At 41.6% G+C, this 26,045-nt stretch overlaps 1 protein-coding gene across 3 annotated transcripts in view; it reads left to right on the top strand.

Annotated features, from left to right (window-relative positions):
* The first annotated feature begins 470 nt into the window (after window positions 1-470).
* The window catches only part of LOC117965550 (mitochondrial adenyl nucleotide antiporter SLC25A23-like), a 102,111-nt gene continuing 76,536 nt past the window's right edge, over window positions 471-26,045 (top strand). Inside the window, exons 1-2 of one of the 3 annotated variants that reach the window (XM_059007237.1) lie at window positions 24,044-24,159; window positions 25,659-25,730. Coding sequence is in view for 2 of the 3 variants with exons in the window: in XM_059007234.1 (XP_058863217.1) it covers window positions 989-1,231 (243 nt within the window). In the remaining variant the exon portion in view is untranslated. Of the gene's footprint in view, window positions 1,232-24,043; window positions 24,160-25,658; window positions 25,731-26,045 lie in introns of those variants that run through there. The other 2 variants (XM_059007234.1, XM_059007233.1) reach the window with 2 other exon arrangements.

Genomic DNA, 26,045 nt, shown 5'->3' on the forward strand with positions numbered 1-26,045 from the left:
AGACCGCAGGCCACAGAATCCTACTTTTAGTCACCTAATTTAACGTTGTGCTTTTGTTATTTTCCCCACTAGTTTAACATAAGCATAAAAATGAGAGAGGGAGAGAGAGAGAGAGAGAGAGAGAGAGAGAGAGAGAGAGAGAGAGAGAGAGAGAGAGAGAGAGAGAGAGAGAGAGAGAGAGAGAGAGAGAGAGAGAGAGAGAGAGAACCTATGAATCTCAGATCTTAAATAAATGTATTGTTTTGATGACTGGCCAGTTTTATAACTAAAAGCCCATTGCGCAGCACACTAAACCGATTATGATTGCTAATTGTATAAGGCCGTCAAATGTAAGCTACATGGACAGAGTAACCTCACTGGATAGCGGGGTTTATAATTAAATAAATAAAATAATGAACACAAAAAACACTGCGGGCGTGAGCCGGAGCATATTATTATAGACTTGTAGCACTGTGCAATACTACCTTGAGAAACTACGACTAGTTGCGCAATCAAGACTGACTCATTCTCCCTCTCGCAGTAAAAACAAAAAAGCGCCAAGGGGGACGGTGGGACACTCGCTATCACATTTAATCTTGAACAGACTTTTCTCGTAATAGGCCAGTGCTTGAAGAATACAGAAGTCTGCAACTGAGCCAAGGAATGTACGCGTGTTAGTGTCAGATACTCCGTGACATGACAGCACAAAACGCTGCGTTTGCACAACGCTAGACTGTACTAACAAACAACACCACCACCTGTATCTCTATCAGTATGGATCAGAAGTTTATATATCCGGTAACGGGGTTAAGTACCGAAATTGGACTTGAGGAAATACAAGGACTGATGTCGCTGTGATCATCTTATTTTAAATACAGCACCACCGTCACACAAGAGGCCGGATGGATTTTATTTTTAGCATTATCATAGCTATTTCCTGGAAATTAGAATTTCTGTTATAAATAATAATAATAATAATAATAATAATAATAATAATAATAATAATAATATGAAGGAACATTGTGGTGGTCGGTTTGTGCTGCCTTGGCCAACCGGCCGTGCGTTCTGTCAGGACAATAACAAAAATATTATTAATAATAATGATAATAACGTGATCGACCTGGAGCGGGAGAAGAGATGGGCCGAACTTTTCGACCAGCTGGACCTGAATAAAGATGGGCGAGTCGACGTCCACGAACTACGGCTAGGGCTGGCCGCCTGGGGAATGTTACCAAGGCATGACGCGGAGGAGGTAAGCACCCCCACAACATGATAAATATTAATACTGTAAATAACATATGTGAAATAAATCTTGTTTGGCGTGTGATGTTTTGTTTCTTTAAAACAATCGCGTAGTATTATGTGAGACGTGTCGCCGGAGAAGGGAAGTCTAACAACACAGTTGCTGCCTGTGCTCTCAAATGGAGGTAGAAGTGCCTCCGGCTGTCAGGATACGTTCTTGCAGTCAGGGGTTCAATTCTAAAACAACAACAAAAGTGCAGCTACTCATATGCACAGCCGCGTAGAGTAGACCTGGGGTTTATTCATTTTTTACTACACGTAAATATTAAAGACAATTTGAGTGGCAAATAATAAATAAATGTATAGATATCGCTACACGATACATATTTAAACACAAAATAAGCCTTAAAAATAACTGATAAATTATAACCAAATTCACCACAACAAGCAAGCTGAAAATATTGAAGTGTTGTACCCTGTGCAGAGCTGTGCAATTCGTATCGCCCGACGCCCCGGACAACAAGATTTGTGTGACGGACTACAAGTTTTGCCGTTATACCTTGTCTGTTGGACAAGTAATTTTTATTTATTTATTTTTTCTGTGTTCGTTTTGTTGCTAGAAAGGCACTCGCGTTATATCTGTAGAGAGCCACACAAGTTTCTGAAAACTGAATTGCGGAAGTCTAGCACCAAAACATAAACATTTTAAGAAATGTTTACGTCCCACCCCTATCATTTCTGATTGGCCAGATATGGAAGAACCTGATCATCTATTGGATATAAAGAAACGCAGAAATGGCTGCCAAGAGAGCCTCTTGCAAGGCAGACTAATTTGCAGTGCAAATAAAGGTACCACGAAATGTTCCTGTCAGGACAAGTGAGGAAGTCAGCACCTCTGGTCGCTTTTCTTTAAAGTAACAAAAACGCATATTCACTGCCAAACATGAACTACTTTAGATGTGTAATGACTGCAGTATAGGATACTGACCTTAAGGTTCGAGTTTCGGTGTAGGGAGAAGATTATTCGTTGTTTTATTAACAATAACAACTAACAATCTACTAACAACCAAACGAGCAAGATGGGCCTCTCGTTTGCAAACTGTTCTTATGTTCATATAATATGATAGCCAATGAATCAGAGTGCAGTGTCCTGACAGGACAATTTCGTATTACCTTTGTAAGGACAGCGACTACGTATTATTAACGTAGTATTACCAAGTGATGCTGCTTTCATAATACACGAACCTAACATTTAAATGCTGCAATCCAGTAAAGCTACAAAGAAAAAACAAAATAACAAAAAACAAACAAACAAACACCATAGTCGCTGAAGTATTAACGGATTAGAAATAAATCGTGTTGTGTAATTTATAACACTTCGTGGTCAATGTACTTGTTGGGGTGTTCACAAAAAAAAAAATAAGTTTACTGTTAGAAGCATTTCAAGACAAACTTTCCCTGGCAAAAATGTAATATTTTTTTTTGTCTTTCGATTTTAGTGTTGCAACCTACTTTGTATACATTTAATATGTTTTTTTTTTTTTTTTTTTTTTTTTTTTTTTTACTAGATTTGAAGAGAGGCGATATTAGTTATTTATTGGACATGCACAATCCATCGATTTGTGAAACTATTAAAACACGAAGACTGACAAATATGTTTATAATGATAAAAATGAAATGCTTCAGTGATTATCTGTACGATATTATATATAGAATACACACACACACACACATACAGTGCCATGAAAAAATATTTGCCCCCCCCCCCCCATCTGATTTTCTGCATTTTTGCACATTTTTCACATTGTATTTGGTCAGATTTTTTTGTGGGTTGTAGTAGTATAGAGAGGGAGTCTGAGAGAAAAAATGACACCCAAGTTTGGTGCTTCTTTCATTTGTTTGGTGTGCAAGGTAATCAAACATGCAATCTTCAAGTGTGAAAAAGTTATTGCCCCCCCTAGTTAACTCAACCCAATTAAAGGGATAATTAGGGTCAGCTGTTTGAGTACTTTAAGAACATAAGAAAGTTTACAAACGAGAGGAGGCCATTCAGTCCATCTTGCTCGTTTGGTTGTTAGTAGCTTTTTGATCCCAGAATCTCATCAAACAGCTTCTTGAAGGATCCCAGGGTGTCAGCTTCAACAACATTACTGGGGAGTTGGTTCCAGACCCTCACAATTCTCTGTGTAAAAAAGTGCCTCCTATTTTCTGTTCTGAATGCCCCTTTATCTAATTTCCATTTGTGACCCCTGGTCCTTGTTTCATTTTTCAAGTCAAAGAAGTCCCCTGGGTTGTCTATACCTTTTAGGATTCTGAATGTTTGAATCAGATCACCGCATAGTCTTCTGTGTTCAAGACTGAATAGATTCAATTCTTTTAGCCTGTCTGCATACAACATGCCTTTTAAACCCGGGATAATTCTGGTTGCTCTTCTTTGCACTCTTTCTAGAGCAGCAATATCCTTTTTGTAACGAGGTGACCAGAACTGAACACAATATTCTAGGTGAGGTCTTACTAATGCATTGTAGAGTTTTAACATTACTTCCCTTGATTTAAATTCCTAGTCCCTTTAACACTTCTGCCTCTGTTATGCTAAAGTTATTTAAAATTGGACAGGAACAGGTCGACATGTCGGGCATGTTGTCCGTGTCCTCCTTTGTAAAAACCTGTGAAAAGTAATCATTTAATATATTTGCTATTTTTTTTTCTTCATCTATGATTTTGCCATTTGTGTCTCTTAGACATTTAACCTCCTCTTTGAATGTTCTCTTGCTGTTATAATATTGGAAAAATATTTTGGAATTGGTTTTAGCCCCCTTAGCAATATTGATTTCTATCTCTCTCTTGGCCTTTCTAACTTCCTTTTTGACTTGTGTTTGCAGTTCCAAGTACTCTTTCTGTCTACTTTGTTTTTGGTCCCTTTTAAATGCTCTGTAAAGTGCCTTTTTTCGCTGAATATTGTTTTTAATTGATCTGTTAAACCATTTGGGCCATTTTGTTTTAGATTTAGATTTGTCTACTTTTGGGATGCAATTGTTTTGTGCCTCTAGTACTACATTTTTAAAAAACAGCCACCCTTTTTCTGTGGATGTTTTCTCTATTTTACTCCAATCTCCTTCTGTTAGTCTCCATTTCATACCTTCATAGTTTGCTTTTCTAAAATTGTAAACCTTAGCTTTAGTCATTACTTTTGGGGTTTTAACCCTTTGCAGTCCATTTATTGTGCGGCTGTCAGGCTGGTCAGGTCCAATTAATTTTTATGAACAAAATAAAATTTCAGACCACGTGCAGTTTAAATTGAAATAAAGTGACTTTATTTGCGTAAAACAAGGAATAAAGCAGTGCAAATCCAAAGGGTACCCTATACAAAGACACCAGTAGCAAAATTTTGAACAAAAAACATGTTTTTATTATTTTTATATATATATATATATATATATATATATATATATATATATATATATATAAAATCAGGCGAACATTGAAAAGAAAAGTAACAATTTCACAAAATTTTTGTTTCTGCTTGATTATAGTACCTTTAGAATAATCAGACAGGTGCAACACTTTTTACAAATCAATTACACACTATTGCCAAACAAAAAAACAAAAAAAAAAAAAACTAAAAACAATTTTTCAACAATTTTATAACTATTTATATCAGGCGAGGTCTGCAAACAAAAAAGCATTTACACTGACAGAAATTATCTGTATGTGTCCATGGTATGGTACCTTTCAAAGCAGTCACCTGGGTGCAACCCTGGCTGCCTTGAGCAGGTTCTGCAGAACCATACAGTCTCTCTCCTCCCCCCTTTTGTCTTTCTGTCACTGCACACTGCACAGTCTTTGGTGCTCTTTCCTTCATTTTTTGCAATGAAATGTGGCTTTTCATTCAGTCTTTCCTCTCTGTCTGTGGATGATGGACGACCACGTTTTCTGGAGCCAGGGTTGCGCACATTTCCCACCAGTTGTACCAGTAAGGCTTTCCTGAAGGTTTTATGGCGAACAGGTAGCTGTCCTGATTCCACCTTCATCAAATTGAACAGGATAGCACTGTTCACAATTGCAACCTCCAGCAGCCAAAAGAACATCTTCCTCCACCACTTCAGAGATTTCCTTGTAAAAGCATAGCTGGCACAGTAGTGATCCGCCCGGTCCACTGCACCCATCTTGCTGGTGTAATCGCAGATCACTGAAGGCTTCTCCAGCTCTTGAATTTCTCCTCGCTTGATGGTGCGTTGTACCTTCTCACAGTCACTGCCATGGAAGGTGCTCAACATGAGCACTAACCATTTGTCCTTCCATCCTAGCACCATGACATTGTTGTCCTTGCTGAATGAAACCGACTCATTTTTTTTCAGTTTGAGGCCTTGCTTCACTGGTGCTGGCAATCCTCTTCTATTGGCCATTACTGTTCCAGTAAGATGGATTTTGATTTTGAGCAGTTCCATGGCCAGGTCGTAACCTGTGTAAAACCTGTCTGTAAACAAATGAAAGCCATGTCCATTTGTTGTCTGCAGCAATGTTTCACACAGGTGAAGAAAAATCCTTGATGAAAACGGCATGTCTGGTCTCAGCAGGGAGTCTGTTGTTGGGCTACCAAAGTAAGGAACAATAGCAGAGACATAACCAGTTTCACAGTCAGCTAAAACAAACACACGCATCCCCCACTTGGTAGGCTTCTGAGGATTGTAGCATTTGAAGATAATCCTTCCTTTGAAGCCAACGGTGCTCTCATCTATGCAAATGTCTCTGCCTGGAATGAATAGCTCACGGCATTTTGCGTCTATGTAGCTGACCACATTCCTCACCTTTTGTCCTCTGCTAACAAAAGCAGTCTGAGGCAACTGGGTGGGGGGAGGGGAAAGGTGCAGCATCCAAAAGATCTGCAAGAAACGCGATCTCTTGGATACATCTTTGAAAAACGGCATTCTGTCGGTCCATTCCTCGAGAAATATTCTTTTATGTCTGTTTTTACATTCAGTCCCATATTCAGCACAACACCAAAAAATGCCTTCATCTCAGGTAATGTAACAGGTTTCCAGGTGTTCCAAATAGAATTGTGACGCCGCGGTCCTGTTAGCTTTACGTTCGCATATCTATTCGTCTCATTCACAATTTCAGTAAACAAAATGTCAGTAAAAAAAAGTTGAAAAAACTCCAGTGCAGTTCTCAACGTATTACTACCTTGAAATCCCTCCGGTTGTGCGTCTGGTTCTTGGTCACTTTCCTCCGATTCCTGAGATTCTCAGAGTCCTCAGTAAGAGAAAAATGTACTTCCTCGTCACTAGATTCTTCAAAATCATCCTCCAAACTGCTTTCATCTGTACTTTCTTCTGGCTCCATCATCTGTGCAAGCTCTTCAGGCTGCATTGCTTTTCTCTGTCTCCTCTGCGCCATTATCACTTTGTGCGTCTTTTCTCCGTCTGTTCAATTCGGCTTTGTTCAGCCTGTATATAGTCTATTCGGCTGTCTCCGCCTTCTTTCCGATCAAAGACGATTAGGGAACACCTTGTCTCGGTTTTTTCCGGCTTAAACGCAACATAGGCTGTGTTAGATCATGGTTTTCGGCAATGTCGGACTGAGTCCGACAATGGACTGGAATGGAATTTTCGCGATGTCGGACCAGGTCCGACATAGGACCGCAAAGGATTAAAAAATATTTCAAATGAGACCATGTTGTGGTCTGAGTTTGCCAATGGCTCTCTGACCTCTGTTTTAGTTATTCTGTCTTCATTATTTGAAAAGACTAAATCAAGGCATGACTCCCCTCTAGTCGGTGCCTTGACAAATTGCATTAGGAAGCAGTCATTTGTCATTTCCACCATTTCAATTTCGTCCGTCGTGCCCCCCATCGGGTTTTCCCATTTTATACAGGGGAAGTTGAAATCCCCCATTAGTATGGCTTCTCCTTTTCTACACGCATTTCGAATGTCATTGTACAACAGATTATTTTGCTCAGCGTCTGAATTTGGCGGTCTATAGCATGCTCCTATTATTATGCCCTTTGAATTTGTGTCCATTATTCTAACCCATAATGATTCTGCATTGTTTTCTTTGTCCTGATTTAACACCTGGGCTTCAAAACTATTTCTTATGTATAGCGCTACCCCTCCGCCTCTTCTGTCCTGCCTGTCTTTTCTATACAGTGTGTACCCACTAATAATATATTCGTCTCCATCACTCTCAGACAACCAAGTTTCTGTAACACCTACCACATTGTAGTTACTTGTTAGTGCAGTAGCTTCAAGTTCTAACATTTTGTTTCTGAGACTTCTAGCATTAAGATAAATACATTTAATAGTGGTCTTACCTGAGTTGTTGTCCTTGTTTTGATGTGGTCTCCCTTCTGTTTTTTTGTTTTCTCCCCCCTTCCTTTCTAGTTTAAATGCTTCTGGACCTCTTGAAGGATCCTTTCTCCGAGTAGATTGGTTCCCTTCCTGTTTAAGTGCAGTCCGTCCCACGTGTATAGATTGTCCTTGTTGTAGAAAGTGCTCCAGTGTTCAAGAAAGGTGAAGCCTTCCTGTGTGCACCACGATTTCAGCCATGCATTTTGATTTTGTATTTCCAGGTGTCCATATGGTCCTTTGCAAGGCGTCGGCAGTATCCCAGAAAATACCACAGTTTTGGTCTTGTCTTTTAATTTCCTTCCTAGCTCTCTGAATTTGTTTTGCAGGGATCTCTTCCAATGTTGTTTGTACCGATGTGGGTGACTACTACCGGGTCGTCTCCTGTTCGTTCTAGGAGCCTGTCCACATTCTGAGTGATGTGCTTGACTGAGGCTCCTGGACTGAGGCACACTGTTGTAGTAAGGGAGTCCAAACTGCGAATTGAACTTGCTGTGTTTCTCAATATGTAGTCCCCAACAATCATGACCTCCCTTCTTTCTGCTGCCTGGCCAGCACTGTTTATAGGGTCCTGGATGTTGTTCCTTTCATTCTCTTGATGTTGGTTTTGGTCATCTAAATGTTGAAGTGGCTCATATTTGTTGGATGTTTGGATTTCTGGTGGTTGTGTTTGACGAAGTTTCTTTTTTTCCCTGCTTCTGCCTATCTGAACCCAGCTGTTTCGACTCTCTTCCATCTCCCTGGTGGCTTTCAGTCTGCTAGGGGTGCAGACTTCCATGAATTGTGGGTGTGTCAGCTCCTCAAGCTCCTGTTGCTGTCTCATTTCCTCCAGCTCCTTTTCTAGCAGGCTTAATCGCTGAAGCAAGTCCTGGATCGTGCAGCACTTTACACAAACTTGGTTGAGCTCTGTTGGGTTTTCTCGGATTTCCCACATCATGCAGTTGTAACAGATTACTGGCTTGAAGACCTTTTTTTTAAGTTTAGTTTCTGCAGCTGTCAACCTGCTTTCAAACTGCTTCTAACTGCGTTGTACTTGTCCACTCGTACTTGTCCCACGATGTTCCAGTTAGCCATCATGTGACAAGATGCTAGATGATAGCTGTAATATGTTGTACTGTTTAACTATATATATATATATATATATATATATATATATATATATATATATATATATATATATATATATATATAATAGAAATAAACAAAAGAAAACAAATATTTTGTTTGTAGATTTTGATGGAGCCTACTGTAAATATCGCATGCATTTTGGAAGAAAAACAGTAAAAAATGCAGAGAAACTTGACAGGTTATACACAAGTCCTTTAAAAATCTGGTGTTCCGCAGTTACAAAACTGAAAGAACGTCAAGACAAATCAGAATTCCACAAAGCAGCAGTAATAGTTGGCAATGATTTTGTATCTGTGATGCAACTAACTAAAAACACTTGTACATCAGGAGTTTGACTCAGCTTACAGAGAAAGTAGAAAAAAGGAAGATATTTTTATAATTGAATAACTCCCAAGTATTGCTTATTATAGTTGTACTCTTAGTATGTTACTTAAATTTACTGCAAATGTGTTCCAAACTACACAGAAGGTACATTTCCTTAAAGTATGTTATACATTTGTTGAGGTGAGGTGGGGTCAAAGGGAACCTTTTGTGTATCTTGAAGAATTTAGTGAACCAGTCAAGCTGCAAGGCTAGACCCGCCCGTGTTAATCACTAAGGGGCAAATATTCAAAGGTCTTGTGAATGTTCTCATCTTTCTCACAACTCTGCTTGCGTTACGAATGTTTTGCGTAAAATCGCAAGTAAGCAAAATCTAAGAGTTGTGGAGAAACTGCAATTATTGCAGCGCTGCATAAATTAACATGAATTAACATAGGAAATCAACCGCAACTCTCTCGAGGTATAGAACCTGCGCAACTTTTTGCAAAATGAAGACGCATTGTTTGGGATTGACGAGGCATAACCCCAGCACCTCTTCAGCTATGAAAGTTTAAAATATTATTAAATATTTTACTCTCAAATGCGTTTTCTTACAATTCTCAACACAGTTTTATCCATTCTGCAAGTTCTTGCGTGCGCTAAACAGAGACAGTCCACTGCCAGGGACATTTAATTACTTTACCATTTACGTGTCATGAAGATGACTGGCTGCGAAAGAAGGACTGCGACTCTATTGTCGTTTTTTATACACAAATGAAATAAGCTTATTTGATTTGAACAATACAAGCAAATTCCTACACTGCTTGGTTTGAAGTGAATGCTTGGATTGGATGAGTAGTACACAACAAGCTTCAATATGAAAGCTGAACATTAATTTCAATAAACAACAAGTTTTTAATGAAAACAAATATTGTAGCCTACTTCACTAAAGTGAAAACTGGCTTCTGTTACTTTTAAATACCACTGCTTCTGATTATACTACTGCTTAATAACAGGAACAACATTTTATTTGGGGTTAGTGTTGAACTTAAACACGTTCATGCCTGCCTGTCCCCCTACCCCCACGCAGGAACATTGCCCTGCTAACATCCTCTATTCAAACAATACATAAAAACAATAAGAACGGTCTGGTTCTCTCTTTTCTTTTTTCAATGAATAGAATTTAATTAATAGAGAATAAAAACAAACCAAGCTAACAACTATAAACAGAAATGTATTTATTTATTTACATTTATTTATTTTTTGCAGTCTTCACAAACTGCGGGTTCTGTTGCATTCACAGCGCCGATAATGTTAGATATAGCTAGATATTACTACAGTGCGGACCATGGGTCAAACCAGTGTTTGTGTCGAAACAGAGATTGTCCTGAAATACTTCCTGCTAAATAACTAAAAGGAGTGTAACCAGTCTTAAGTGATTTCCATGCAACATTGTGATTTGCAAGCAAACTAACTTTTAAATTTAGCTTGTGGTGGTGAACTTTAGGGATTATTCATGACACCTCCCCCAAATTTGAGGGAAAAGCACTTGCGAGAGAACAACCCACAAATCCATTTTTTCCAACGCAGGACCTATTTTGAATCTCACTCAAAAGCGAAAAAAAATCTCTACAACTCCCCTTGCGACACACCCAAGGCGTTTGAATATTTGGCCCCAAGTACTTATGGGGTCAAAGCTGAAAACCTGCCTCGTGGATACTGCACGTACTCCGTGTCAATCATTACAGAGACCACCTCTTATTATAATTTGTGTCAATCAAGCCGCCAAACTTTCTCGAAAGTCCCCGTTAAATATTGGTAGGGTTTTTATTTTCCAAATCTCTACCTCCCTTTGTTAATGCTAAATGTTAATTAGTCTTTGTTAAGCTGTCTCTGCATCCAAATAAAGAGAAAACTACAAATTAAAGACTGGGTTTAAGATTATTTTTATCTTTGCTAGAAATCAATGAGATTTTAAATGATGGACTTGCTACTCTGTACTGGGTAATTTATGCTCTGTTAAACGAGAGAAATTAACAATAACTTCTGTCTCTCTCCATCCCCCCCTACCCACAAAGCTGGCCGTCAACTGGACCTCACCTTCTCCAGGGCCTGCTGCCCCTCCACCCTCTCTGTCACCCCCCTGGACCTCTCTGATCACTATTTCATCTCGTTTGCTCTGTCTCTCCCCTCTCTCCCTGCTCCTCCTAACCCCACTGTCACCTCTTGCCGTAACCTCCGCTCTCTCTCCCCCCCTCTGTCCTTGCCTCCACTGCTCTCTCTCACCTCCCTCCTATCGACTCCTTCTCACAACTCTCTGTAGACTCTGCTACCTCCACCCTCTTCTCCTCCCTCACCTCCTCACTCGACTCCCTCTGTCCCCTCACCTCCCGACCTGCTCGCCCCTCCCCTCCCCACCCCACCCCAACCCAACCCAACCCAACCCTAGCTCTCCTCTGCGCTCCGCAAGAATCACACTGCGATCTACTGAAAAGAAATGGAAGAGACCCAAACTCCCTGCTGCCCTAGACTTCTACCGCACTCTGCTCTCCTCCTTCTCCTCTACTCTCTCTTCTGCTAAATGTACTTATTTCCAATCTGTAATCCAAGCCTCCACTAACAACCCACATAAACTATTCTCTACCTTCTCCTCCCTCCTAAACCCTGCCCCCCTCCTCCTCTATCTCCTCTGATGACTTTGCCTTTCTTCTCTTCTAAAATCTCAGATATCCGCAAACTCATTAAAACCTCTCCCTCCCCCGCACCCCCTCCTGCTCCAACCCCTACACCCACTGCATCGCCTACTAACTCACCCTCATCCCTTCATCTCCCTTCTCAACACCTCTCTCCTTTCTGGTCTCTTTCCCTCTGCCTTCAAACAAGCCTCTATCACTCCCTTCCTCAAAAAACCCAGAGCTACCGTCCTGTCTCCCTCCTACCCTTCCTCTCCAAAACCCTCGAGCGGGCTGTACACCGCCAGCTCTCTGCTTTCGTGTCCAACCACTCTCCGCTCGACCCTCTCCAATCTGGCTTCCGCTCTGCTCACTCCACTGAAACCACCCTCCTGTCTGTCACCAACTCACTAAACTCTGCCCAAGCTGCCTCTCTCTCCTCTGTCCTAATTCTCCTCGACCTCTCTGCTGCCTTTGACACTGTCGATCACTCTATTCTACTATCCTCTCTCGCTGATTTGGGAATCTCTGGCACTGCTCTGGCCTGGTTCTCCTCCTACCTCTCCAACCGCACTTACCAGGTAACCTGGCGTGGAGCAACCTCCACACCTCGCCCTCTCTCAACAGGATTTCCCCAAGGGTCAGTCTTGGGTCCTCTCCTGTTCTCTCTCTACACCTGCTCCCTGGGCCCCCTCATCGATTCCTATGGTTTCCCATACCATTTCTATGCTGATGATGCTCAGATTTTCCTCTCCTTCCCCACCTCTGACTCCACCATCTCGTCCCATATCTCTACCTGTCTGTCTGCTATTTCCTCCTGGATGCACTCGCATCACCTCAAACTCAACCTCTCTAAATCTGACCTCCTTTTCTTTCCCTCCTCCTCCCCCTCATCTGATCTCTCTATCCCTGTTCCTCTGGAATCTACCACACTCTCTCCATCTTCCTCTGCTAAGAACCTCGGAGTCACCCTGGACCCCTGCCTCTCTTATTCCCAGCACATCTCCACTCTGGCAGGAACTTGCCGATTCTTCCTGAGCAACATCCGATGAATCCGACCCTTCCTCACCACTATGCTACCCAGCTCCTGGTCCAGGCCTTGGTACTCTTCCGCCTAGACTACTGCAACTCCCTCCTGGCTGGCCTCCCTGCGTCCGCCACCCGTCCACTCCAGCTCATCCAGAACTCTGCTGCTTGCCTGGTGTTCTCTCTGCCTCGCTTCTCCCATGCAACTACACTGCTCCGCTCACTCCAATGGCTCCCGATCACCGCTCGCATCCAATTCAAGACTCTTGTACTCGCCTACAGATGCCTTGACCAGACTGCACCCAGCTTCCTCCAGACCCTCATCTCTCCCTACACCCCCACTCGACCTCTCCGCTCCTCCTGCACTAGAAGACTGGCTCTACCTCCTTTACGCTCCACTGCCTCCAGAGCCCGCTCCTTCTCCACCCTCGCCCCGCAGTGGTGGAATGACCTTCCTACAGGTGTCAGGACTGCCCAGTCCCTGACCACCTTCCGGCGCCTCCTCAAGACTCACCTCTTCAGACAGCACCTGTAGAACTCCTCTGTTTTTCACCCTGGACACTTATCACTCTTCCTTAAATGCGCTTTACTTGCTCTTATCTGCCCTCTATTTTACTGCATTTAATCCTGTACATTAGAGTACTGTAATCTGTCAAGTGTTATTTAATCTGTAGTATTTTGTATTTAATTATATCCTGATGCAACTATCACTGACACTGTTATCTGCTCCATTATTGAATCATATTTTGTCATACTTCTACTTGCTAGAACCAAAGTCATTGTATTTATCTTGCTCTTAATTGTATTATTACTTGTACTGTGATTCTTGAAATGTATTTGTTTACGACTGTAAATCGCCCTGGATAAGGGCGTCTGCTAAGAAATAAATAATAATAATAATAATAATAATAATAATAATAATAATAATAATAATAACAAAAACACAAAACGATAAACTAGGCAACTACGATAGAGCTTTACTGGGAGACCCACCCCAACGTAATAACATATAGGATACTGCCACCTAGCGTTGCTGATGTGTTTGTTCAGAAATACAAAAATCAAGTTTAATATAGTGCACTCTGTTTATAAGAATCACATCCAACCCGGATGGTTTTATTCTTATAAGTGGTTGATTCTTTGATTACTGTGGTGAAGTGCTGCAGAATCAGTATGTTAGTTTGAGAATAAGATCTTTGTTCCCTGCATTGTAATGGGTTGACCACTGGATGTCATGAGTCCCGCATGTATGCACGCCTCCAGAAAATCCATAGTTGTTCTTTAACTAATTAAGGATAATGGTCAATTGGTTAACTGCTTGTTAAAGTTAGTGACAAAAGGGCTTAGCTGATAGCTTTGTGATGGGGGTATAGAGGAGTAAGGAAGTGGAAGTGCTGCGGAAGCAGAAGAGAAAGAAATCAAACCAAAGAGCGAGTAAGAGACCTGTTTGTTCCAGTATTATAGTGTGCAAATAAGTAAAGTAGTCACAGTATATGTGTATTTCCGGGGGGGGGACGGACGTATGAACTGTTTTGATTTGTATTTGTTTAGTTGGGTAAACGGCTTATGCTTCCTGATGTCAGACAGGGACCACACAAATTTTGTCATTCAACTTTTCCCCGTCTGACATAGACGAAAACTCCCGTACATTCCCATCACGCTCGTGCTGAACTAGCCCACTCCCCCTCTCCCATTGCACATCGTACAGCCTGACTTCACAGTGATTCAACCAGGAAAGCGCTACAAACTGAGTGGTGTGGCTAAACGCAGAAACGGAGTGATGCGGCTAAACTCAAAAAAGCAAACAAGCGAAAAATGTTTGCTTACAGAAAATACTGAAGTCGACAAATTTTGGGTTTAAATCTTTGCAAGAGAATGGTTTAGCACCGACTGCGACAGATCATTGAAGCTGTGTGGTCCAGTGGTTAAAGAAAAGGGCTTGTAACCATGGGACTCCGTAAGAATGATTTGAGAGCCACCATGGGCCAGGATCGACTCCACTGTCAAAAGGAGTGACATTTTGAGAAAATTGGATTACTCTGACATCAAAGACTTTGAAAGGACGAAAACAAGAAGACTATGCAGTAGGTAGCGTTTCATATTGCTTTCACAGTGCATTGTAATGTAATGCAGTACCTGGAACCCACTGTATTTGGAGTATTACAATACTGTGCTATTTAGTTGAAATTAATTGTGTTGCTGAAAAGTTCCTAATATTAATTCAGAAACTAATAGAAAACAAATAACAAACATTTTTTTGTCTTTTGTGTGCCTTTTCATGAAATCAGAAGTTGAAATGTTTGTTGATTTATTTAGCTAGTTTCTGATTGTTTTACAACTTTTGCTTTGAATGATCACATTTATAGAATACGTTCTTAACATTAATTAACATTGTAAATTGCTTTTAAAAAGTATTGAGCATTGACATTTTGGTCGCTGGATTATAACTAGGGCTTCTGATTTTTGGTTTTAACAGATAAAACCCGATAAACCCCCCCCCCCCCCGATACAAAAAAAAAAAATGAAATCGGTGGATAGCCAATACATTTGATTGTTAAGTACTGTATATTTTCGGTTAGTATTCTACAGTATTTTCACCATATATTAGTGTTTTCGGGTTCTTGGGATAGAAATGAAACTGAGGCTGGATGCAGTTGAAGGTAAAGTAAGGGAAGGGAATTGAAAGACGAAAATGAAAATAAAAGGATTTACATGTTGTGTTTGTTTTTCTGTGGCCTTAATCTTTCCCTTTCCCATCTCTCCTAAACACAGCCTTCTCTCACACTCTTGTCTCCCCCAATCTCCTGGTCTTTTCCACGCACCCCCTTATATCCCCTTGCCCTTTACTCCAGCCCCTGTCCCCACATCTTTCATGCAAAACCTACACGCCAATTACCCTACACACACATCCACACACAACATGCAACCCCTGCACGCACACACACAACATGCAACCCCCTGCACACACACACACAACATGCAACCCCCTGCGTGCATACACACAACATGCAACCCCTGCACGCACACACATGTAACCTCTGCAAGCATACACAACATGCAACACCCTGCACGCACACATCACCATGCAACCCCTGCACGCACACACCACATGCAACCCCTGCACGCACACACAACATGCAACCCCCTGCATGCACACACTACACACAACATGCAACCCCTGCACGCACACACCACCATGCAACCCCTGCACGCACACACAACATGCAACCCCTGCATGCATACACACAACATGCAACCCCTGCACGCACACACCACACACACACACAACATGCAACCCCTGCATGCACACATCACCATGCAACCCCTGCACGCACACAACATGCAACCCCTGCACGTATACACACACAACATGCAACCCCTGCACGCACACACCACCGTGCAACCCCTGCACGCACACACAACATGCAACCCCCTGCATGCACACACTACACACAACATGCAACCCCTGCACGCACACACCACCATGCAACCCCTGCACGCAACATGCAACCCCTGCATGCACACACAACATGCAACCCCTGCACGCACACACCACACACAACATGCAACCCCTGCACGCACACACCACAATGCAACCCCTGCACGCACATACAACATGCAACCCCTGCACGCACACACCACACATACACAACATGCAACCCCTGCACGCATACACACAACATGCAAACCCTGCACACACACCACCATGCAACCTCTGCACGCACACACAACATGCAACCCCCTGCATGCACACACCACCATGCAACCCCTGAATGCATACACACATGCAACCCCTGCACACACACACCACTATGCAACCCCTTCCACGCGTACACACCCTCTACACTATCCCGATTCTTCCCCCTTCCCCCAGGATCGCTACAATATGTTTGCATTCGGGTGCGACCTGGCAGCAAGGGTTGGGTATTTTGGGGGGGGCTTTTCTGCTATAATGTCCTGGGGGCAAAGATACCTAAATCCAGCCTTGCTTCCACCTCCCCTGAAAGTCTGGTTGAACCCAGGGGCACCATTTCAGATTTCAGGGGGGGGGTCAACTTTAAGCGGAGGTCCAGGGGCTGCTAGACCACTGGAAGCTCTTGGTTTTTTTGCAGATAAAAACTTAAATCAGGTTTATTATGGGAGCATTTTCTGTGATTATCTCCTATATTTCTTATAAAATTACCGATAACAAAATTACCAACACAGGACAAACAGGCAACTTTTAAAGCTTAGCAATGTGCACCTGTGGCGTGCAGACCCAGTACCAAATAAAGCCATATTTTTAAGCGTACATAAGTTTAGAACACACTCCTGGACCATTCTTGCATGTCGGCTAATCCGCGGAATGCACTTCTATAGTGTTAAATCAAGTGTTGAATATATTTGTTGTGAAGGGATTATATTTGCAGTTCAAAGAGTTTTATTTTAAAATGGACGGTTTTCTAAAGGAAAGTATTGGAAACAGTAGTAATGAAGGGGAGTGCTAACTTAAATATTTCTGTGCGAAAAAAGGTATAAGAACATAAGAAAGTTTACAAAAGAGAGGAGGCCATTCAGCCCATCTTGCTTGTTTGGTTGTTAGTAGCTTATTGATCCCAGAATCTCATCAAGCAGCAACAACATTACTGGGGAGTTGGTTCCAGACCCTCACAATTCTCTGTGTAACAAAGTGCCTCCTATTTTCTGTTCTGAAAGCCCCTTTATCTAATCTCCATTTGTGACCCCTGGTCCTTGTTTCTTTTTTCAGTTCAAAAAAGTCCCCTGGGTCGACATTGTCTATACCTTTTAGGATTTTGAATGTTTGAATCAGATCACCGCGTAGTCTTCTTTGTTCAAGACTGAATAGATTCAATTCTTTTAGCCTGTCTGCATACGACATGCCTTTTAAACCCGGGATAATTCTGGTTGCTCTTCTTTGCACTCTTTCTAGAGCAGCAATATCCTTTTTGTAATGAGGTGACCAGAACTAAATACAATATTCTAGGTGAGGTCTTACTAATGCATTGTAAAGTTTTAACATTACTTCCCTTGATTTAAATTCAACACAACTCACAATATATCCGAGCATCTTGTTGGCCTTTTTTATAGCTTCCCCACATTGTCTAGATAAAGACATTTCTGAGTCAACATAAACCCCTAGGTCTTTTTCATAGATTCCTTCTTCAATTTCAGTATCTCCCATATGATATTTATAATGCACATTTTTATTGCCTGCGTGCAGTACTTTACACTTTTCTCTATTAAATGTCATTTGCCATGTGTCTGCCCTGTTCTGAATGCTGTCTAGATCATTTTGAATGACCTTTGCTGCTGCAACAGAGTTTGCCACTCCTCCTATTTTTGTGTCGTCTGCAAATTTAACAAGTTTGCTTACTATACCAGAATCTAAATCATTAATGTAGATTAGGAATGGCAGAGAACCTAATACTGATCCCTGTGGTACACCACTGGTTACCTCGCTCCATTTTGAGGTTTCTCCTCTAATCAGTACTTTCTGTTTTCTAGATGTTAACCACTCCCTAATCCATGTGCATGCATTTCCTTGAATCCCTACTGCATTCAGTTTGAGAATTAATCTTTTATGCGGGACTTTATCAAAAGCTTTCTGGAAATCTAAATAAACCATGTTGTATGCTTTGCAATTACAGTGGAACGTCACATAACCACCCTGATCAATTAACCGCCTCGCTAAATAAATAAATAAATAAATAAATAAATATTAAACTTAAGCTACGAGAGTAATGGTATTGGCAGTAAATGCAGCGTCCGCAATGGAAACAGAAAGAAGGTGTTATAGCAAATCAGCCTTTTGGTGCGTTCCCCTTTAAGAGAGACTGACTATGTGCGTGTGTCAGTCAGAGATGTGTATAGCAGCGACGTTTCAATACACCAGCTGACAAAGCTTTGTGTTTTACTCTTTTTTTTGTGCAATGTGTTTATATGATGGAGCGCACGCTTGCAGATATTGGCAGAGTGTTGTTGTAGCTTTTAAATGCATTTGAATTAAACAAAGCAAGCTTCATAAACGCAATGCTTACTGGCCGTTTGTTTAATATAGCCAAAGCAATATTTAAACCGATATTCGACTGTTGGCAATATCAAGAAAGAGCGCAAAGTACCGTGACAGAGATATTAAAAAAACAGAACCAAGGAGGCAGGGACTTCTAGAGTTAAGAAAGAAGCCATCAGTTGCAGGTTACTGTACATTTACTGTTTGTTTTGTATTTATTTATTTATTTATTTATTTTAAAAAGCTTTGCATGGAGATGGCTTATAGTAAACCGCATAGCAACACTGTGTATTGTAGCCAAATTAATCTCGTTTACGTTTGCTTACTTTTAAAGCAAAAACGTCCCCATGTTTAAAGCAGTTTGCGTGTTGTTTTTGTTCACTAACCTATTTATGGATGTGTAAATGCTGTTTCTATAGATGTTCACAAACCTGACTTTCACATATCCGCCTATACCCCAGTCCACAAGGGGTCGGATATGCAACGTTGTACTGTATCCATTGTCGATATTGCATCCTCAAAAAAAATCAAGCAGGTTAGTTAGACACAATCTCCTTTTCCTAAAACCATGCTGACTGTCTCCCAGGATATTGTTACCATATAGGTAATTTTTCCAATTTTGGATCTTATTATAGTTTCCATAAGTTTACATACAATAGAAGTCAGGCTTATTGGTCTGTAGTGACCTGGTTCGGTTTTGTCTCCCTTTTTGTGGATCAGTATTACGTTTGCAATTTTCCAGTCTGTCAATACAACCCCTGTGTCAAGAGACTGTTGCATGATCTTGGTTAGCGGTTTGTAAATAACTTCTTTCATTTCTTTGAGTACTATTGGGAGGATCTCATCCGGCCCAGGGGATTTGTTTATTTTAACAGCTCCTAGTCCCTTTAACACTTCTGCCTCTGTTATGCTAAAGTTATTTAAAACTGGATAGGAACAGGTCGACATGTGGGGCATGTTGTCCGTGTCCGCCATTGTAAAAACCTGTGAAAAGTAATCATTTAATATATTTGCTATTTTTTTTCTTCGTTTATGATTTTGCCATTTGCCATTTAACCTCCTCTTTGAATGTTCTCTTGCTGTTATAATATTGGAAAAAAACATTTTGGAATTGGTTTTAGCCCCCTTAGCAATATTGATTTCGATCTCGGAGCAAAAACAATTATAACTTAATTTTATTTTTATTAAAACTGTGTCATATACTAAAAGGCTTTGTATTTAATCTAAACTATATGAAAAGTTGCAAAATGCACAACAATTTTTGGGGGAGTTTTGAACTCAACATGATCAATGTCCACTGGTGTGACTGTTATGAAGGGCTGCAAAATTGAAAAACATTGATAAATTAAGAATAATTAGTAAAAGTCCACTCTCAAATTTCTGGCATGTCAACACAGAAGTGTATTTATAAGAATGATATTCCTCAAGTCTATACAGGACATTTTTAAATTCTTATGATATGTTATGTGTTGTCAGCAAAGAGGATGTCCCACGGTGTGACACCATAATGTGATTTTAAAATGTGCATTTACTTGGACACCATTGCGGTGAAGAGGGTCCTTCCTCAATCAGAAGTATAGACGACATCACTGGAGAAAATGGTGTGGCCTTTGTGTCCATCTGTTACATCATTTGGTGTGACACCTTTTAAACAAGAATGCAAAAAAAGTTAATCATTAATCATTAAACTAAAAAGTTAATCATTAATCATTAAACTATGAAAACCAATGAGAAAAGAGCCAGTGAGTTAAAATGGAATGCTTGAGAATCCAAAATGGCCAAACATCATGAGAAGTCCATTGGTGTGTCAGATATGTCCACTGGTGTGACACCATTTTCATGTCACTCCAGAGGACACAGCTGTCACACCAGTGGACATGTTCTCATAATAAACCAGTGTAAATGGTGTTTTTCAGAGTTATTTTTACCAATTGAATATCATGTTGAACATTTTAAGTGATGTGGGGTACATTTTATGCAAACTAATTATTTTTCAAACAAACATTAGCAAATAATTCCTTGTTATGCCTGTTAAACCTCAAGTTTCATAGAGTTGGCACATTTCTCAAGCTTGTGTTAAACACATTTCAAGTTATTTTGTTGAATTGTTACATTTAATAGATTGTATGGCGTTCACACACTTTTGAAAGTTTCATAAAATTTATTTTTGAAAGGGAAAACTCTCACTGCTCCTTGTTTCTTCCTTTGGTGTGTCTGGTGTCCTTTGGGGTGACGCTTATAAATGAGGGCAAGAAAGGGTGAGCCCAAAGAAAAATATGAAAATAATTGTAGGAGTATGTGGCAGGTAATGTCATTATATACCACACAAGTAAATTCATGGATTTTTAACAATGTGCAGAAAAATCGCAGCAAATCTTACTCAAAATTTAGTGGGAGACACCCGGGTTTCACCATTATAACAGCAAATTCTATCTCATTTCACTTGATAATCAAAAGACAGTCAATGATCTAGAAATAGGAGTAGTCAAGAATGAAGAAACAATTTTGTTATCAAAACAAGATTATCTGAGATGTTACATATACATATTTTATGGTGTCACACCGCAAGACAAATTCAAGACACTGATGCATTAAAAGGTTCATAAAATTGGAGTGAAATGTAAAATCCAATGTTACGACATATTTGTTTGAGAACTTCAGACTCAATGTAATGCAACTATATGATTTTCATAATCAATATGAGAATTTTTTTTTTTTTCAATTTCCGGACATGACTTTTTGTCAACTGCCCATATATGTATGTTTTGTATTATTATTATTATTATTATTATTATTATTATTATTGTATTTATGTGAGGGCGGGCGAGCACCGTCCGTCTTTTATTATTTGCTGTTTGAGACCGGCGAGAGAGCCGGTCTTGTAATGTGTAGTAGGTGGGTATGGGGTTAAAACCCCTTCTGCTCTGTGAGCAGTGTTTTTTTGTTTAAATCTTTTACTTTATTTTTGTATTTAAAACAAAGACAGCGCAAACGCCATTGCACCCTACCTGCGGTATCTGTTTCAGTTCCTGCTTCTGGCCTGACGTCATCACACATGCCATCCTGTCACACGTGGTGTCTTCGTGGGATCCACCACAGCCTCCAACTCAGGCCAGAGAAAGGTACTGCAGGATTTTTCTTTCTTTTTTAAAAAGTCAATTTTGAATAGAGGACCAGGATGTGAAGGACAGAGGAAAGAGGAAGATGGGCAGAAGGCACCAACAACCTCCCCAGCGTCCAGCGCCCAGGGAGGGCCGCTGGGATGAGTGCTACCGCCTGGTGGACACGGCGAGTTGGTGCCCACTTTGTGAGGAGAAGGGCCATTCGATCCTCAACTGCTCCTGCCAGGAAAGGAGGAGGGGCGGCCGGAGGGCAGCTGGAAGGCTTGCCTCAGTGTGCTCGAGGCCGAGAACCTGTGCCCTACCTGCTGGGAACGGGGCCACTGGGTGGTTGGCTGCCCCGCTCTCCAGGAGGTGGAGGAGAAGGAGGAACTAGCGCCCAGACGGGGGGAATCCAAAGCCAGAGAGGCAGCTGTTCCCATCTCCAGCAGCAGAGGAGGAGTGCCTGCTTTCCCCATGTCCACCAGCAGCGGAGGAGTGCCTGCTGTCCCCATGTCCACCAGCAGCGGAGGAGTGCCTGCTGTCCCCATGTCCACCAGCAGCGGTTGCCTGCTGTCCCCATGTCCACCAGCAGAGGAAGAGTGCCTGCTGTCTCCATCTCCACCAGCAGAGGAAAAGTGCCTGCTGGTTGCGCCTTCAGAGCCGCACCCGTCCCCTGCAAGAGAGGGAGACCCGCACCAGTCCCTACAAGAGAGGGTGAGCCGCACCAGTCCCCTGCAAGTGAGGCAGAGCCGCACCAGTCCCCTGCAACAGGGGGAGACAACACGCTGCTCCCACCTCCGTCGCCAGGAGACTACACGCTGCTCCCTCCTCTGTCGCCAGGAGACTACACGCTGCTCCCACCTCCACCGCTTCCGCCACTAGGAGCAGAGCAGCAGGAGCTGCCTCTGCCTCCACCACCTCCACCAGGAGCAGAGCAGCAAGAGCTACCTCTGCTTCTATCACCTCCACTGGCAGGAGCAGAGCAGTAGGAGCTGCCTCTGCCTCCTCCACCAGCAGTGGTTGAATACCTGCTGGTTCCGCCTCCACCGTCATGGGAGGTCTGCTTACCCCTCCCACCTCCACCAGCAGAGGGTGAATACCTGCTGGTTCCACCTTCACCGTCGTGGGAGGACTGCTTGCCCCTCCCACCTCCACCAGCAGAGGGTGAATACCTGCTGGTTCCGAGAGTAAGAGCGAAAATAAACAAAACAAAACAAAACATATAGGATCAGTGAAGGCATTTCCCCAGCCTGACCTGTATTGGCTGTTAGATTTTTGTGTTTGTGATTTTTGTTTTGCTTAAATATTTATGTTGCTCTGTGAGCAGTGTTTTTTTGTTTAAATCTTTTACTTTATTTTTGTATTTAAAATAAAGACAGCGCAAACGCCATTGCACCCAACCTAGACTCCCAACAGAGCTCAACCAAGTTTGTGTAAAGTGCCGTACGATCCAGGAGTTGCTTCAACGAGTAAGTGTGCTAGAAATGGAGATGCAGGAAATGAGACAGCAACAGGAGCTTGAGGAGCTGGCACACCCACAATTCATGGAAGTCTGCACCCCTAGCAGACTGAAAGCCACCAGGGAGATGGAAGAGAGTCGAAACAGCTGGGTTCAGATAGGCAGAAGCAGGGAAAAAAAGAAACTTCGTCAAACACAACCACCAGAAATCCAAACATCCAACAGTCTGAGCCACTTCAACATTTAGATGACCAAAACCAACATCAAGAGAATGAAGGGAACAACATCCAGGACCCTGTAAACAGTGCTGGCCAGGCAGCAAAAAGAAGGGAGGTCACGATTGTTGGGACTCCATATTGAGAAACACAGCAAGTTCAGTTCGCAGTTTGGACCCCCTTACTACAACAGTGTGCTGCCTTCCAGAGCCTCTGTCAAGCACATCACTGAGAACGTGGACAGGCACCTAGAACGAACAGGAGATGACCCGGTAGTAGTCGTCCACATCAGTACAAACAACATTGGAAGAGACAGACCCCTGCAAAATAAATTCAGAGAGCTAGGAAGGAAATTAAAAGACAAGACCAAAACTGTGGTATTTTCTGGGATACTGCTGGCACCTTGCAAAGGACCATATGGACAGCTGGAAATACAAAATCAAAATGCATGGCTGAAATCATGGTGCACACAGGAAGGCTTCACCTGTCTTGAATATTGGAACACATTCTACAACAAGGACTATCTATATAGGTGGGACGAACGGCACTTAAACAGAAAGGGAACCAATCTACTCGGAGAAAGGATCCTTGAGGAGGTCCAGAAGCATTTAAACTAGAAAGGAAGGGGGGAGAAAACAAAAAAACAGAAGGGAGACCATCACAAAACAAGACCAACAACTCAGGTAAGACGACTATTAAATGTATTTAAGTTCATGCTAGAAGTCTCAGAAACAAAATGTTAGAACTTGAAGCTACTGCACTAACAAGTAACTACGATGTGATAGGTGTTACAGAAACTTGATTGTCTGAGAGTGATGGAGACGAATATAATATTAGTGGGTACACACTGTATAGGAAAGACAGGCAGGACAGAAGAGGCGGAGGGGTAGCGCTATACATAAGAAATAGTCTTGAAGCCCAGGTGTTAAATCAGGACAAAGAAAACAATGCAGAATCAATATGGGTCAGAATAATGGACAAAAACTCAAAGGGCATAATAATAGGAGCATGCTATAGACCGCCAAATTCAGACGCTGAGCAAAATAATCTGTTATACAATGACATTCGAAATGCATGTAGAAAAGGAGAAGCCATACTAATGGGGGACTTCAACTTCCCCCGTATAAAATGGGAGAATTGCCGAGTGGGAGCGACAGGAGCCGAGACAAGTCGAAAAAAAAAAATTAAAAAAAATAAAGGCGTATCTCATGATTAGTCATACATGGTATCAGGTATCAGATAACAGGGGGCGGTCTGAAGTAAACAATTTGGCTGACTGAATCAGCGCACAGAAAACACGGACATTTTCAGAGCTTTTTTGAGATGTTATAGTAATAAAATAATGACTTGGATTGCATTATTGAGGAGTTTGGTGATAAAACGAGTGATCCGGAGATGATCGATCGGCATGTACGACTATTATTATTATTATTATTTATTTCTTACATAGGTGAAAGCTATAGCGAACGAAAGGGTGGGGTGGGGCTGGAGATGCCTAGTGTGTGCTTTGTTGATATGCAGGGCCATTTAAACCCGTTTGACTGAAAAAAAATACTTTTAAACAGCGCGTCTAAAATTAACTGCGCATGTGAAAATTAATTAGACCTGGCGTGCCTGACGCGCGATTAATAAATGGACCGCAAAGGGTTAATAGATCAATTAAAAAAAATATTCAGCAAAAAAAGGCACTTTACAGAGGATTTAAAAGGGACAAAAAACAAAGTACACAGAAAGAGTACTTGGAACTGCAAACACAAGTCAAAAAGGAAGTTAGAAAGGCCAAGAGAGAGATAGAAATCAATATTCCTATGGGGGCTAAAACCAATTCCAAAATGTTTTTCCAATATTATAACAGCAAGAGAACATTCAAAGAGGAGGTTAAATGTCTAAGAGACACAAATGGCAAAATCATAGATGAAGAAAAAAAAATAGCAAATATATTAAATGATTACTTTTCACAGGTTTTTACAAAGGAGGACACGGACAACATGCCCGACATGTCAACCTCTTCCTATCCAATTTTAAATAACTTTAGCATAACAAGAGGCAGAAGTGTTAAAGGGACTAGGAGCTCTTAAAATAAACAAATCCCCTGGGCCGGATGAGATCCTCCCAATAGTACTCAAAGAAATGAAAGAAGTTATTTACAAACTGCTAACCAAGATCATGTCTCTTGACACAGGGGGTGTACCGATAGACTGGAAAATAGCAAACGTAATACCGATCCACAAAAAGGGAGACAAAACCGAACCAAGTAAGTACAGACCAATAAGCCTGACTTCTATAATAAGATCTAAAATGGAATATTACCTATATGGTAACAATATCCTGGGAGGCAGTCAGCATGGTTTTAGGAAAGGGAGATCGTGTCTAACTAACCTGCTTGATTTTTATTTGAGGATGCAACATTGAAAATGGATAATTGCAAAGCATACGACATGGTTTATTTAGATTTCCAGAAAGCTTTTGACAAAGTCCACATAAAAGATTAATTCTCAAACTGAACACAGTAGGGATTCAAGGAAATGCATGCACATGGATTAGGGAGTGGTTAGCAGGTAGAAAACAG

The sequence above is a fragment of the Acipenser ruthenus genome, chromosome 34, assembly GCF_902713425.1.
Source record: "Acipenser ruthenus chromosome 34, fAciRut3.2 maternal haplotype, whole genome shotgun sequence".
Classification (NCBI taxonomy): domain Eukaryota; kingdom Metazoa; phylum Chordata; class Actinopteri; order Acipenseriformes; family Acipenseridae; genus Acipenser; species Acipenser ruthenus.